Source organism: Oryzias melastigma, linkage group LG7, assembly GCF_002922805.2.
Source record: "Oryzias melastigma strain HK-1 linkage group LG7, ASM292280v2, whole genome shotgun sequence".
Classification (NCBI taxonomy): Eukaryota; Metazoa; Chordata; class Actinopteri; order Beloniformes; family Adrianichthyidae; genus Oryzias; species Oryzias melastigma.
The window spans coordinates 26,330,167-26,345,812 of record NC_050518.1 but is presented as its reverse complement, the minus strand read 5'-3'; the positions used below and the strand labels follow the sequence as shown (position 1 = coordinate 26,345,812).

General features: G+C 43.9%; 1 protein-coding gene across 2 annotated transcripts in view; it reads right to left on the bottom strand.

Annotated features, from left to right (window-relative positions):
- The window catches only part of agrn (agrin), a gene marked incomplete in the record, with an annotated part of 299,832 nt that overhangs the window by 51,959 nt on the left and 232,227 nt on the right, over positions 1-15,646 (bottom strand). For both annotated transcript variants that reach the window (XM_036212931.1, XM_024293932.2), the window contains 5 exon segments: positions 5,147-5,252; positions 5,400-5,524; positions 9,905-10,048; positions 13,717-13,881; positions 14,228-14,347. In XM_036212931.1, coding sequence (XP_036068824.1) covers positions 5,147-5,252; positions 5,400-5,524; positions 9,905-10,048; positions 13,717-13,881; positions 14,228-14,347 — 660 coding nt within the window.

Sequence of the window (15,646 nt, the reverse complement as noted above, 5' to 3'; positions counted from 1 at the left end):
TTTGAGAGGACATTTTTCTGGTGCATTATAGAACCAGTTTGATAGAATACATTGAATTTTCTAAATGGAAAAACTGAAAAACAAACTAGAAATTCAAAAGGAAAGGTTTGACCAAATTAGGATTAAACTGATCAAATATCACCTCATCATTCATATTTAGTCCAAGTCCTCTAGAGTGATGGAGAATCTCTCTCTCTCTCTATCTCTTTTCCTGACTGCTTCTTCCCTTCCGGGGTCGCGGGGTGCCGGAGCCTATCCCGGCTACTGATGGGCGAAGGCGGGGTTCACCCTGGACAGGTCTCCAGTCTGTCTCAGGGCCTCAATCACACACATTCACTCTCACATTCACACCTAGGGGCAATTTAGAGTCACCAATTAACCTATGAAGCATGTTTTTGGACGGTGGGAGGAAGCCGGAGTCCCCGGTGAAAACCCACGCATGCACGGGGAGAACATGCAAACTCCACACAGAAAGGTCCCAGCCGGGATTCGAACCGGGGCCTTCTCGCTGTGAGGCAAGAGCGCTAACCACTGCGCCACCGTGCAGCCCGTGATGGAGAATTCCAAACTTTAACTATTGTTACTGTGAAATGATAGAAGTACCTTATAGTTCATGTGTTTTATACTTCCCTTTAGAATAAAAATGACTGATAGGGACTTTCAAAATAACAGCAAAATAAATGCAATGTTTCAGTTTTTTTTATAAACCTGAAACGTTTCAAATAAAATAAATAAAGAAAATACATTAAGCAAATTACAATTCAACCAAAAAAATTATGTTTAAGTCCACATTTGCCTTAAATTAATCTTAAAATTGACTCAAATGTATTGCATTTTGATTTTTGTGCCCACCCACCCCCAGTGGAATGTATTTTTATTTAAAGGCCGTCAAACTTTTTTTGACCCAAAATTTAAACTGAGGATGAAAACACTAAAAAAAATGTCAAAAATTGTAATAAACCTGACCAACTTTCAGATCAATTTTAGAAAACGCCTTGAGATATAAAAACATCATTAAAGTGTTTTCCTTCTCTCCTGTCCCGCCCGCTCCTCCTGTGCTCCTGCCTTCCTCTGCGGAGCAAAACTTCCCATCAACCACCAATCCATGCTGCCAACTTGGCAGCTTTGTTGCCATGGTTACGGTGGCATATCCAACATTTTTGGCCATGAAAACCTTCGTGAAAGCCAGATGGTCCAAACATGTTCTATAGATGTTCGATGCGAGGCTTCAAACATTTCACCACAACAAGGAATTCATTCCAATCAAATTTCATTTGAGCAAAATAATGTTTTGAAGTAGTTCTAAAAGGTTAAAGTGAGACTTTGAGACACAACATATGAGCCAAACACGCCACTTACAGACACAAATATTCTTCACTTTAAAAAAGTAATAATACATGAGGCTTACATTATCATTTATTTATTTATACACTAAAAATAACAGCAAAAACCTTTCTGAGTGATTAGAATCGGTTCATCTGGACTCAGTTCTGACTCACAATTGGTTTGTGTTGTTGGACAACAGCAACAAACAACTCCAGCTTCAGGTTTTGACATCATTAATGAACTTAAGTTGAGATTGTCTAGCTGGTTTATTTTGTGATCAAAACATGATTAAAATCCACCAAATGTATATTTCAAGGCCAAACTCTTCATGGATGAGATCTTTATCACATAGAAGGGAGTAAATATGGAACACGCCGGCGAGCGGCGAGCGAGCGGCTGCATTCAGCCCGGCATGCGTGTTCTGCCTGCAGATGAGTCCCGCCTCCTGCAGGTTCTCTTCTTCAGCTCCCATCGCTGCTTTGTGTGTGTTTGTGCGTCTGTCGGCACACATGCGACACGCATCGGCGTGCACTTGTGCGTGTTTGTTCACTCTGAGCTCTGGGTACACATGCTTATGAATTATATATCCATATTCAAATGCTGCCCTGCAGAAGTGAAGCTTTAATCACCAACAGCCAGGGCCTCCAGTGATGAATGATTGATAGAAATGGGGCAAAAAAAGGCAGCTTTGCTCCGGCTTCAAAGACGGCAGGCTGCTGCTCTCAGAGAGCGCGAGCATCCGTCAACGCCACCACAAACACTCTGCTGTCAACAAACACACACAAACACACAAACCGCAACAAAAAGAGACTCCAAATGAGGGAGAGAAAACCGCCTGTGTGCAAAGAGACCGTCATTACCAATGCAAAACGCTCCGGAGCAAACGGACAAAGTGTTTGCGATGACAGAACGATAAATAGGACAAAAACTCCTGGGGGGGGCGTACTCTGGCTGGGAAAAACTAAACGAACACTTCAGACTGAAACTGGAGATGTGGGTTTGGTGGTTGTGCTGCATCCCACCAGCACGGATGGATGTAGGTCAGGGGTGTCAAACTCAAACACACAGGGGGCCAAAATCCAAAACACACCTTAGGGTGAGGGCAAACAGGATAAACATTTATTAAACACTATAAAACTACATTTTAAAAACTTTAAAACCATTACTTTTTAACATAATTATGAACTAGATATATAGCATTACCTGTGATGATGCTAGTGTGAATGCTGTAAGCTGAATTTGGTCACCGAAGATGCTGAAATTGATAGTTAGCTAAACAAAATATAGGTTAGAGAAAACAGCTATCATGAAGCTGTCAAAGTAGCTAAACTTCAAAAAAGCGAAAAAACAGAAAAGAGGCTAAATTATCCAAAACAGCTAACATGTAAATTTTAGCCAAACTCAAAAACAGCCAAAAAAAGAAAAAAGCCTAAATTATAAAAACAGCTAACATGTAGCTGAAATTTGAGCTAAACTTCAAAACCGCCTAGAAAAATCTTAGTAAATGCCAAAACAGAAAAAAAAAAAAAAAGCTAGCTAACATTTTAAAACTGTAACTTTTTAACATAATTATGAATAATAAAAATTCAGGAATATTATTCCAGAATAAATCAATTTAAACCTTAAATAACTTTCAATATTTTACCCTCCATAAAAATATATTTTGTCAAAATTATACAAGTTAGAAATAAGCGCAAGATAACATCGGGCCATTAATAACAATAAAATAAAATGATCTGGAGGGCCGGATAGAATTACCCGGAGGGCCGGATTCGGCCCCCGGGCCTTGACTTTGACACATGTGATGTACATGTTTGGAAAAAAGATTTTTAAAGAGCTGCATATTCAAGACTCATTAGGATTCCCTCACCATTACAGTACTTCATTATATCGCTATCATCACAAAGCTGATTGGTAATTATTTACTGAGGTGTGAAATTTGGAAATCCGGGTTCAGCCGACGCCTAAACCTCACACTTGTTTGTATAGGTGGGGATCTGGAGAGGAGCAGGAGGAGGCGTGATGCTATCACCGAGAGCGGTGGCATGCGCTGCCTTTCCTCTTGGCTGCACCTGTCAGTCAGGTGCCAACCGCAGCGTCAAGCAGCCCCCCTCCCTGGAAAGGCTGTGCATGCACGTCTCCAACGGCAAGCTGTGTGACACGGGATAAGGAAAGCTCTCCGACAGCTCCAGCTGCTCCGTCTGATCAGCTGATCACATCAACCACTCCTGCTTTCTCTCCAGAGAGACAATGGCCCATAATGCCGAGGGGGAAGAGGGGAGAAATGATTATCATCATCGCTCTGGCTCCAGCGGTTATTGTGCTTATTGTTGAGAGGTGCTCATTTGAATTGTTTGTGAGGGGAGGACGGAGCGAAAGAAGGAAATAACAGCTTTAAATGAGACAAAAAACGGTTAACAGGAAACAGGCAGAATGGAGACTCCAACAAAACTCAATCTGCAGGACACGGAGGACGGCGGCGGTCCGCACTAACACGCCAGCAGAAGGCTGCCCGCACATATGCCGCCAATTGGAGCCAATTTGCCACAAACCCACAGGTGACAGCCCCATATGGGAGAGGCTGGTCTCTGCAAACATGGTGGCCATTTCCCGCCTCTGCCAGAATGCACTGATCTGTACAAATGCCCCCCCCCCCCCGGTAGCTGCTGCGCTCATGCAGGATTTCTGTTAGATCTCCAAGACGCCAGGACGGCTCCTCCCCCAACTTTAGAGCTCAAAGAGGGCCGGGTAGCAGATTCTCCTGCGGCCGTCCTTCCTCTGTGCAGCCGTCACACTCAGAGAAGCTTCCCAAAAATCCATTTGACTCATTTATGACGGCCCTGGGCGGCTCGGCGTGCATCAGCATGCGGCGGCGAGGAGGCCGGGCGTCTGTAACCAGGGGGTGGAGGCAGAGGAAATGCTAATTCGCACCCAGCCACACGTGAAATGAGCTGAAGATCAACACCCCCCCCCACCGCGTCCCAGAGCAGAAATAAAAAGATCCTCCGTGACTGTGGGCTAGCCCGGCGCCAGCCAGCCTGCTCCAACCTGGGGGTCTTGGATGAATGGATCAACACCTCCACCGCCAGGCGACGGGGTCCGGCACAGACCTGGAGCACACCTGCTGCACCGACCGGACCGGCCGGCGGCTCTGCGGCTGCTTCATCAGCCATCAAGGTGAAGAGCGTTTTTCCTCCACCTGGCGGGGTCTGCTGCCACAGGCACACAGCTGGCACTCCCCCTCCCGCTGCGTTTGCCGCCCCAGCTCGTGTTGAGCTGCCAGTCCGGCTAACCGTACATGAAAGCTGCAGCATTGGCCACTTTCCCACTACACCCCTCCCAAACATGCCCATCTGCACCTGGGCGAGGGGGCGGGACCTCTGGCCCATACACATGTTCCCTGCGCATGCACGTGCGCGCTGGCAGCTCCGTGTTTGAACCAACATGTTCCCTGGCGGGGGGGTTTAGGGAAGGAGCCAGATCCCAGCAGAAGGCAGAGGAAGCAGCAGGGAGGCGTCACAGCTTCATCAGCCGGGATGGAAAAGCTTAAGCGTTAAAAAACCTCAGAATAAATTCAGCTGAGCGTTCGCAGTCATCATCCTGCCTGTGATTCTCTAAAATGATCCTCTGCTCTGCAGACGCGGCAGATGGAGAGCACGCTCTGCTGCTCCAACCACTGCAGGATTCTGGGGTTTCACCTTTTGGAACAGAGAGATGGAAACAGCAGGAGGAGGGGCCTTTCAGGCCAACGCTCATTACCTCCTTGACCACAGACAACAACAGTTGGCGCTCTGCGATGCACGCCGTCCACAAGGCTCACCTGTGCACTGGCCATAGTGTGCGACTGGGATGTCCTTGTCCTGCCTGCAGGCGATGGTCTTCAGCTGGCACTGGTCAGCGTAGGTCACGCCGTCTGAGCCGCACACCTGCTCCCCGGAGACAGAGACGGAGCGAGGGACATTAGCGCCTGAAACGCTGCTGACGCATCCTCCTGCATCTTCCTTCAGCTTGCTGCAACTTTCTGAAGCTTCCTGTAGCTTCCTATAGCTTCATCCTGCACCCTGTACACCCACCTTGGTTTTGTTCTGGATGTCGCAGTCGGGGGACGGACACTCGCAGTGGGCTCGACCGTTCACGACGATGCAGGTGGCTCCAAAACTGCACAGCAGCTTTTCACAGGAGCTGGGGGCTTCAGGGTCTGCAGACAAACGAGCGTGGTTAGTTCCTCATGCTGATGATAATGGCGAGCAGCTGCCTTAAGAAGGTCTCACCTGCAGGAACATGCAGAGCTGAATGAGCACTAAAAGACTCATCCATATTTAATCAACTTTTGCTCACAATTATGAAACAAAAGTTCTGCCTGTTAAACATCCGTTAAATTGGTTTTCCAGTCTCAGTGATGGATTGTGGAACATAGAGTGCAGGATTTGTTCTGTGCTTTTGATGCTTTCACAATAACCACACAGTTAGAGTGAAGCTGCAGCTTCTTTGATTTATGTTTTCATGATGTTGAACCAATCAGGGGTTTTCATGGCCTCGCTGCATCACCAGAACCTAAAACCGCCCTTGGAAACGCACGTTCAAACACTCACATCCAATGAAACACAATGTACATGCACATTTCAGGCTTTTGCATTCAAAACTTGCTTTCACACTATGTAAAAAACACACAGTCACTGAAAAGTTAATCCAGATTGAACTTTGACCAATCAGGAACTCTGATTTAGTAGTGGCGTATGGTTAGCGTCCTTTACAAAGCAGAGGGTGTGCAGGTGATCCAGAAGTACTAAGGATCTAACGATTCTTCGTGAATCGGTCAAAAACGGATTCAAACTCGTCGACATGTCAACATGCGGAAAATGTAAAAATCGTTTTGTTTCAGCATGTGCCTAAATTTAAAAAATGCACAGCTGATGACATTTCTCCATGCAGGCTCGCTGTGTGTGGCAGACTGGCTGCTTGCTCTTTATCTGCTCCCCCTCTTAGGAAATTCTCACAGCTCCTTCAGATTTAAAAGTTTCATATAAGTCAGTCACTCCAGGATTAACTATTAATGCAAATTCAGGCAAAGCCGAGATTTGTTCCTCACTCTGCAACGTTACATTTTCATCACGACTTTGACCAATCTACCGTGTCAATGTCATGACGACGCAGCTTCATGACTGCTTTCCTTCCCGGGATCTGTGCTCTTTTTATTAACTCTCTTTAGCTCTCTTTTTTCTCTGCAAGCTGCGCCTGAACACTCATTAGCGCTGAGTGCGGGGCGGGGGTGGGTGGGGGGGTGATTACACTGGGCTTGCGTGAGTGCGGAGCGGTCCATTACACATGGAGCACAGCATGAACCGACTATGAAAAGAGTTCAATATTATGTATACCGTATTTTCTGGAGTATAAGTTGCAACAGCAAAAAAACGTCTAATCAAGAAGAAGAAACCCAGACATAAGTCGCACTTTTAGGAGAAAATTCTGACATTTCAGAACAAAACCGCCAAGCCCAGCATAACTAGTAAATAAATAAAAACAAGAATGCTAATCTTTTGTTGTGTATAAGAAAAATATCAAAGTTTAAGAAGAAAACAATCAGATTCTCTTCCATGTTTGTTTTGGTCGACACTTCTTCTGCTGCTCAGATGCAGCGCCCTCTAGTGGTTGATAGATGAAACAACAGCTAAACCCAGGATCTCCAAACTACGACACGTGGGCCGGATCTGGCCCGCCTCCACATTTGGCCCGGCCCCCAAACACTATCAGAGATGAATGATCTTTATTTTTTTTCAGTCTGACCATTAAATCGAGACCTGCATAGAATGTGACTCTTTATTCCACTCTCCTGCAGTCTGTGCTCCTATCTGGTTATGTGCGGCTTTCTGGAAAACTTTCAAAGTTTGAGTTTAGACACATCCTGTGGTTTTTACACTTCTTTTGTTCGCCTACAAACTGACTCCGGCCCCACATCAGAGAAAAAAACAGCTTTGTGGGTCTCACAAGAATAAGTTTTGGGGACCCTTGTGCTAAAGGACAACTGGTGTCTACTGGGAAAATAACAAATAAATGAGCCTACTAATGTCTTAAAAAAACACAAATAGTCACTTCTGAGTATAGCCAAACTTTGAAAAAAAACTGCGACTTCTACTCCAAAAAATACGGCAATTCTTTATTTGTATTAAATCCTTATGGAAGCCAAAAATGGCCTCCCCTACTTTTATTTTTTTATTGTTTTCTCATGATAACACAGAAAACAAATGTCGTTTTATTGAGAAAACAAAGTTTGTTTTCTCGTGATAACGAGATAATCAATAATGAAGAAGGAAGAGTCCCGCACCTCCTTTCCCATACGGAGATGCAGAAACTTCATCTGTTTTAAGTCTATTTATTTTGTGGTTAACAAGAAAAACAGCAGAAGAACACTCCAGGAAAGTTGTTTTTTTTTGTTTATTTTCTTTTATTATCTTATCAGTGGGTCTCCGCTCCTCAAACGCCTTCATTCCGTCTCATGCACCTCCCCTCCTCCCTTTATTCCTCCCAAACCTCCGAACAGGCTGATTGACAGATCACAGAGCTGATAAGAATCTGAGCTTGATGCTTTAAATGAACTCCAGACATTAGCAGACCCAAACAGTCTCTCAGCCCAACTACGCTTTTGTCCTTTTTTATACAATCCTCAGGAAAACAAAGCAGTTTTTCAGAAAAAATGTTGACACTATTTAATCAGTCGATCGTATGTGGATCAGTGCTGATGTTCAACTGATTTGTTTTGCTGCTGATGTCCGGAGCTCAGTGAACGCATCGTGCAGAAACGCTCTGCAGCTCTGAATTCTGACAATCTGTCAATGTTTGTTTGGAGTTTTGGGGGAAATTAAGGGAGGGGCTGGTGCATGAGACTGAATTAAGAGGTTTAAAGTACATAGATCCACTAATAAATAAAAAATAGACTAAAAACAAGTTTTGTGAAGTGTTTTCAAACAGGTGAAGTCTCAGTGTCTCTGAAAGGAGGAGGGAGACGCATCATTCTTTGTTCTTGATTATCTCGTTATAACGAGAAAACGAGAAAAAAAAATTGGGGTAGGCCGTTTTCGGCTTCTGTACAGTCTGATGTAAGGGGCAAAAAGAAAACACACTGGCCTTAAAATACCTTTAATTCATTGTGTTGAGATAAATAAATAGAAAAAAAATCGAAATTGCGACATTAAAACTGTGAATCAAATCAAAGCTTGACTGAAACATTACATCCCTAATAAGTACCTGTAGAACATCAATACAAACTAAACTCTGGTCGTCTCATTTCTAACAGTCAGGCTGCAGCAAGGAGCGTGCACGTTTCACGTGAACAGCACTAATGGGGTATGATCAACTTAAATCTTAAATAACTTTCAATATTTTACTCTCCATTAAAATATATTTGTCAAAATTATACAAGTTAGAAATAAGTTCAAGATAACATCAGGTCATCAATAACAATAAAATAAAATGATCTGGAGGGCCGGATAGAATTACCTGGAGGGCCAGATCCGGCCCCTGGGCCTTGACTTTAACACGTGCTCTAGAATTTATTGCTTTTTTAAGGCTTATGGTTAAATTCAATGTAAAACATTTTAAGATGCTTTAATGAACCCCAGCTTAATATGTCCTGTGTGTCCCGTCCAGGTTTGACCATTTCTCGCCCGAAGACGCCCTGTCTCCCCGTGTTCCCTCGCCAGAGCGGCAGTCCCTCAGCGTCAGCTGCTCGTCGAGAAGATTTCTTTAAATCCAGGAATTCTATGCCTTAAACCAGAATTTACAGAACCATCCCAGAGCGCCCTTGAAGGTTTGAGAGTTTTTCTGTGTTTGATTGTTAAGCGGGAGGATAATGAGACGGCCTGAGGAAAGAGACGGAAACCAACAGATCCAACTCCTGATTCTCCGTATGGAAATAAAGGTTCTATAAATAATCTTTTACTGCACTTAAAGCAAAGCTGCATTAAATAGTGTGTTTTTCAGTAAAAGTGTGAACTCAGGATGTTCCTGCCCCCCATAAATCTGCATTCAGGCTGTCAGAGTGAGGTTTTTGAATCGTTGCTGCATCACCCGGAAAACCCCCTCACCCCCACCCCCCAGCGCCTACGTGCTGCACCCCCTAAGTAGTGAATCTTTTCATCTTGCAGGATGTGTGGCGGAGCGCCGAGGCTGCCGGCTTCATTAGGAGTTTGACTTCCAGTCAATATCAGACGGTGCATCTTAATCAAGGAGCGGCGAGCCCCCCAGCAGGAACTAACCTTTCCTTCAATAGGCTTTGAGTCTGTGCAATCATAGGCGTGGTTCAGCATCATCATCAGAAATATTGCATAGAAAATCAAAAAAGCAGCAACTAAAAGCGGCGGAGCAGCAGAAGGTGATGCGTGGCTTTTGTTCACTTCACTGTCTTCCTAATCATCATCGACTAACTATCCAGCAGCCACTTCCTGCTCCGCCAATAAAGCTGATGGATGTTGAGACCAGAAGAAGAGATGGCCGCGATGGAGTCTGTCCACCAATCAGGTGAGTGACAGGAAACCGCTCCAGGAGGAAGAGTGGTGAGAGCTTCATCACAGCCCCCCCTTACCGTGGTCGCAGCCGTTCATGCCCATGCGGCGCCCGTCCGGACACACGTTGCACTTCATGCCCTTCACCCCCGTCTTACAGGAGCACAGCCCCGACATCTGCTCGCAGTCGTCCCGGATCGAGCCCATGGGGTCACAGCTGCACGCTGCCGAGGGGAGGAAGAGGAGGGGAATTGATCAGAAACAGTCAGTCAATTAGCAATGACGGGTGTGTGCGTGTGTGCGTGCATGCGGGTGTAGGGGAGTGTGTGTGGATGGCCTGGCTCACACAGCAGGTTTGGAGTGATCTTATCTCTGTGTGACGAAGATAAATCTTTGTCTTCCAGTCAAAGGTTGGGAAAAGTTCAGCTGGCCTTGGGGGCCGGAGCGAGCAGAGAGGGAGGGGAGCGAGTGTAAAGGAGATGGATGGAAACAGCCCGGGGGAAGGACATCAACCCCGTCAGCGGCGGTTCTGCCGATGTTCGGGCCGGCGCTCCGTGGGCTGCTGGCTTGCTTTGGGTAAACCTCGTTAAGGTCAGGATCGCAGAGGGTCCTGCGGCGTCCTGCTGCTGACTGGAATGGCTCTGTGGCTCTGGGAGTCCATGTCCGACAATAACTCAGCAGCAGGAAACAAGCCGGGCCGCATATTGAGTCAAGACAAACAAAGGGTCCTGACCCGCCTCTGCGCCGAATACAGACGAGGGACGGCTCTGCCAGATGGGTTTGGCGGGAATCAAGAAGAAAGTAGCCTCTCCATCGCTACAAAGGGATTCAACTTTTGTACTTTTTTTGTGAAACAATCCTTTTTTTACTGCTTTTTATGTTCCGTGTTCTGATTGGCTGTTATTCAAACCAGCCTCCTCTGTGCCACATCTACTTTACAGAATTTACACAAATCTTTGATCCTGATCAAATCTTTGCCATCATTTCATGAAATTTAAATATTTTTCAGGTTTCTAACATTGAGAGGTAAAACAAGAGAGGAAAGTGTGAAAATGATCACGTCTGTCGCAGAAACACAAAGAAAGTGTGTAGTGATCTCCAATCTTTTTCAGGCTGCATACCACTTTAATATCTGCATTATTATAGTAGTTTGTGGGAACAACTGTCACAATAAATCTATATTTGGAGTAAAGACTCCAGGGTTTGTCAGTATTCTGAAGTCAAAGGCTCTTCTTTAAGGAGACAAAATATATCCACGGCGATTTGCGTGTGGATAATTCTTGATTTGTAAAATATCAAATTCAGATTAAAAAAATACAATTTACACATGCAAAACTTAAAATTACAACAGCTTGAAAGTAACTATATGCACAAATCTTTAAAATCTACGCAGGATTCGCTTGTTATGAACACACAAAACCACATTTACACACAAATCTGATGAGACTCTTCACGTCTCAGAGATTCGTCATTAAGTGATGCATTTAAATGCAGCTAGAATGCTGGGTCATCACAGTTTTCTTATCAGCCGCTTTGAACTTCCCACTTTCTTAACCCTAGAACGCTTTTGCTATAAAAAAATGACACCATCACTTTTGTCGCGTAACTTTTACCCAATATAATATACCCAATAAGAAGTATTTCTCATAAAAAAATAGATCAAAATATGACAACACATGATGAACTAGAGTAGTTTTCTTTTATTTTCAACTGTGGATTATGTAAAAAATTGGAAAATATAAACAGGAAGATCCTAAAACATGCTTGAAAATGACTGAAAAATTTGGCATTTGAGAAGAAAAAATGACACAAAAAAAGATAATAATGATACTGGAGATTTGGTCTTGGGCTCATCCATTCCCATGACATGTGAGACTTTACCCAGGGACCATGACTCTCAGGAAAATGCAATATATCGGAAAACATCTAAATACTTCTCTTTGGGTGAAAATCACCCAGCGATAGTGCTCTAGGGTTAATCAGACATGCCCAATAACTAATACAAATATGTCTAAATATGTGTTTTTGAAACACTCAACAGTAAAGTTTCTCTATTCTCACGGCTGTGCTTTCCAAGCGAAGAGTCAACTGCCTGTTTGCCCCAGAGAGCGGGAGTCGGTCTGATGGACACCGCCCCATACAGCAGAGCAGACAGCGCCAGGTCCTCCTCCACACCCAGGGAGTGGAGCGGGACGTAGGGCTGACCAACTCTGTCCGCTCTCTGGGTGTCGAGGAGCACCTCACGTCGCCAGCTGGCATAAACGAGCACCGAGAATAGAGAAAGTTTAGTGTTTTAAAAACACATATTTAGACTTTTAATTAGCAAGCACACCTGTTTAAGAAAGTGTGAAAATGTAAAGTTTCACCAGATATTATTCACAATCTACAGTGACTTCAAAGTTGCTTTTTAGAAAACTCTAATAACCCAGCATTCTAGCAGCATTTGAACGCATCATTTATGGATGAATCTTGGAGACATGAAAGAGTCTCACATCGGATTTGTGCGGAACTGAGGTTTTGTGCGTCTAACAAGAGATTAGATGAAAATATGCGGAAAATACCACAAATCAAGCTGACCACAGAAAATATTTCTGATATTTTTCTTTTCCAGTGATGTTTTTTTTTTCTTGTGCATGTGAAAATTTAATTTTGCATTTTTACGTAATTCATAATTTTGGTACTTTGAGTTAAAAATCAGGAGTTCTGCGCGCACAAATAGGGGAGAGTCTATTTTCTCTCCATATTTTTTCTGTTTTCCCTTTTCTGTCAAAAGAAACTTCACAAATACGCTTGTTTTTGTTAACTCTCTTGGTTTGTTGTTTCAGTTAGCGCTCGGAGCAGCCGCTTTAAGGAAGCAGCAGAAAGATTTTCAACAAGTTGACAAGAATGAGTGAATGCAGAGAATGGAGTAGTTTTTCAAAATAAAACTGCTTTCAGAATCAGATTAGAAATACAAGAGAAACCCTTGTGTTTTTTTCCTCTGCAGCGTGGTACCACCAGTCCCGCAGATCGGTACCAGTCCTGGGGATCGGTACCAGTTCAGCGCAGGGGTTGGAGCCACTGTCTTAAACTATCTGTAATGATATAAAAAAAATAATAAAGCTGAATCTTTTGTGGAGTTTGTTTATCGCTGGTTATTTTCAGATCTCCAGCACTAAACGAGGGAAAACTGCACAGTAGTGCTGAGTGATAGAAAAGTTTATATCATGCCATTTATCTTCTATTGTTTTTATTTGTTTATTTTTATTGCTCAACTTTTGTGCAACAATCTGTTTTGCTACTAAGAAACTTGAAAATTCTCATCTTCAACTATTCATTTACATGTTACTTGAAAGAATAAACTTAGAGAATTTACACTGACATTTTTGTTATGTTTTCAGAGAATAACTGAAAATATACTTTTACTGTTGTACATTGTGATATATATTGTTATTGTGACAATAAAATAAACTATATCATGAGATCAAATATTTGTACATATTTCCCAGCACTACGATACTCAGTTAAAAAAAAGATGATATTTTTATGAACACAAAACCCAGTTTTGCTATCAGCCCATTGACTGATGGATTATTTCACTGGTTTGTTTTTTCACCTGGAGATTTATTTCACTGGAGGAAGAGGAGGAGGAATCCACTTCACACGTTTGTGGTTTCATTTTCCAGTTATTTCTGTTGCGTAAAGTCTTCCTGTTTACATGCAGAGTAACAGTTTTAGCCTGGCAGCATCTTGGATAACAACCGTCCACGGAGAGATCTGTGAGTCTTTACCGACACTAGAAAAGTCTCCCTCCAGTCTTCCTGTTGGACTTCCAGGAAGTGAGGCGCCGTTTGTGTGAGGGGAATGGGAAATGAGAGGACAGCGTTGGAGGTTAGAGCCGACGGATTCTTACGTGTGCATCCACTCATGTTCTCCGTCACGATCCCACGGAAGTTCCAGAAGCCCGGCTCACAGCGGTCGCACTTCTGCCCCCCGACGCCCGGCTTACAGGAGCACTGCCCCGTGGCGGGGTCACAGGTTCCCTTGTAGGAGCCGTACAGGTTGCACTGACAGGTACCTGAGGAGGAGAACAGAAACACGGATGCTCAGGAGGAAGAAAAGAAGGTGACGATCCTCAGCAAACTTTGATTTTATCGTTCAGAACAACTAATCTTGTTATGGATAGATGGTTTATAAATGTGGATTTAGGGCTTTCAGGTGAGTTTTCTCCACATCACATCCCTCAGGCTCCCGGTTTCTGATCTCCATCTATCATTAGTTGGGATGATTTTCATCAGATCTAGTGCAGCCTGATCATAATGATCCTTGGATTAAGATAAAACAGTTTAAACTGTGCAGATCTGGGATGTTTTAAATGCTGCTGCAGCTTTACGTCATCTTTTTAGGAGCATGCAGGAACTCACTGGGGCATCCCGCCTGTCCCGCTCCTAAGGCGGCGGTGGTGTTGTCGGAGCAGCAGCCGTGTGCTGACAGACTGCAGTGCTGGGGTGCTGTCAGCGCCGTCGGGGTTACAGCTGAAAGCGCTGATGAGGGGAAGGAGATGGCACAAACAGAGAGAGGAGAACATTTGAGTGATTACTGTAGCGTGCAGCCCGCTCGTGGCGGCGTGGAGATTAGACGACACAATCTCTGAGCAAACTTTTTGCCAACAATAAGACTGGCTTGAGGAGCAAAGGTGGAGAGGCTGGCAGCCGGCAGCAAGATAACAATTCTATTTGCGTGGTTCCCAACAATGGCTGAAAATCGGGAGGAAAATGATGCTATTACCTCCAGTGCAAACAAACAATGGCATTTCTGGTGAATGCAGCAGCTGACATTTACCATCTACTAGGAGGCATGTTCTGTTCATTTGTTCTCCTCTAATACAGAATCGCGCTGCCACACCACAACTTTCTTACAGTGAGAAAGCTGCAGCATAATGTGAAGGATGGTGTCCAACAGTTGCTGCTTTGTGTAAGTGTATACTCTTTTGTTTGTGACAAACAAGTGTGACGGCGCCGAATGCAGAGCTACATTCAACAACACAAAGGTGTTCCACAAAACCCAACAGTTCCCCACAAACTGAAGACGACAAGTAAACATGCAGGGGTTTCTTTAAGCATTAGTCACATGACCAGTACGGGTTCAGCAGGTTTTGGGTTGTCAGGGTCTGTGGATGGTCGTAGAGAGAAGCGGCTGCATTTTAAGGTGTGGCTTATAGTTCCCTTAAGGAAGGAGTGTCAACTCGATCACACAGGGGACCAAAATCCAAAACACACCTCAGGTCGCGGGCCGAACAGGATAAACATTTATTGAACACTCTAAAACTACATTTTTAAAACTTTAAAACTTAACTTTTTAACATAATTATGTACTATATATAGCAATATTCTGAAATAATGCTAGTGTGAATGCTGTAAGATGAATTTGGCCACAGAAGATGTTAAAATTGAAAGCTAAAAACACTGAAGGTGATATCTGAAATCACTGAAGCTGATAGCAAGCTAAACTATTAGTGAAATGTCAAATTAGCCTAAAAAACTAAAACAAAGCAAAAAACAAAAAAAAAAAACTTATCGTATTTTCCGGACTATAAGTCGCACCGGAGTATAAGTCGCAGTAGCCAAAAAATCCATAATGAAGAAGAAAAAAACATATATAAGTCGCTCCGGAGTATAAGTCGCACTTTTAAGAGAATAGTCCAACATTTATGAACAGATTCAACAAGCCCGACGTAACGTTGCATTTGACATCAAATGTGATTCATGCGTCAAATTCGAGTTCGCTGAATCTTTTGATGTGCGTCTAATTTAATGCTCAATGCTTGTCCAAAAATGTGTTCA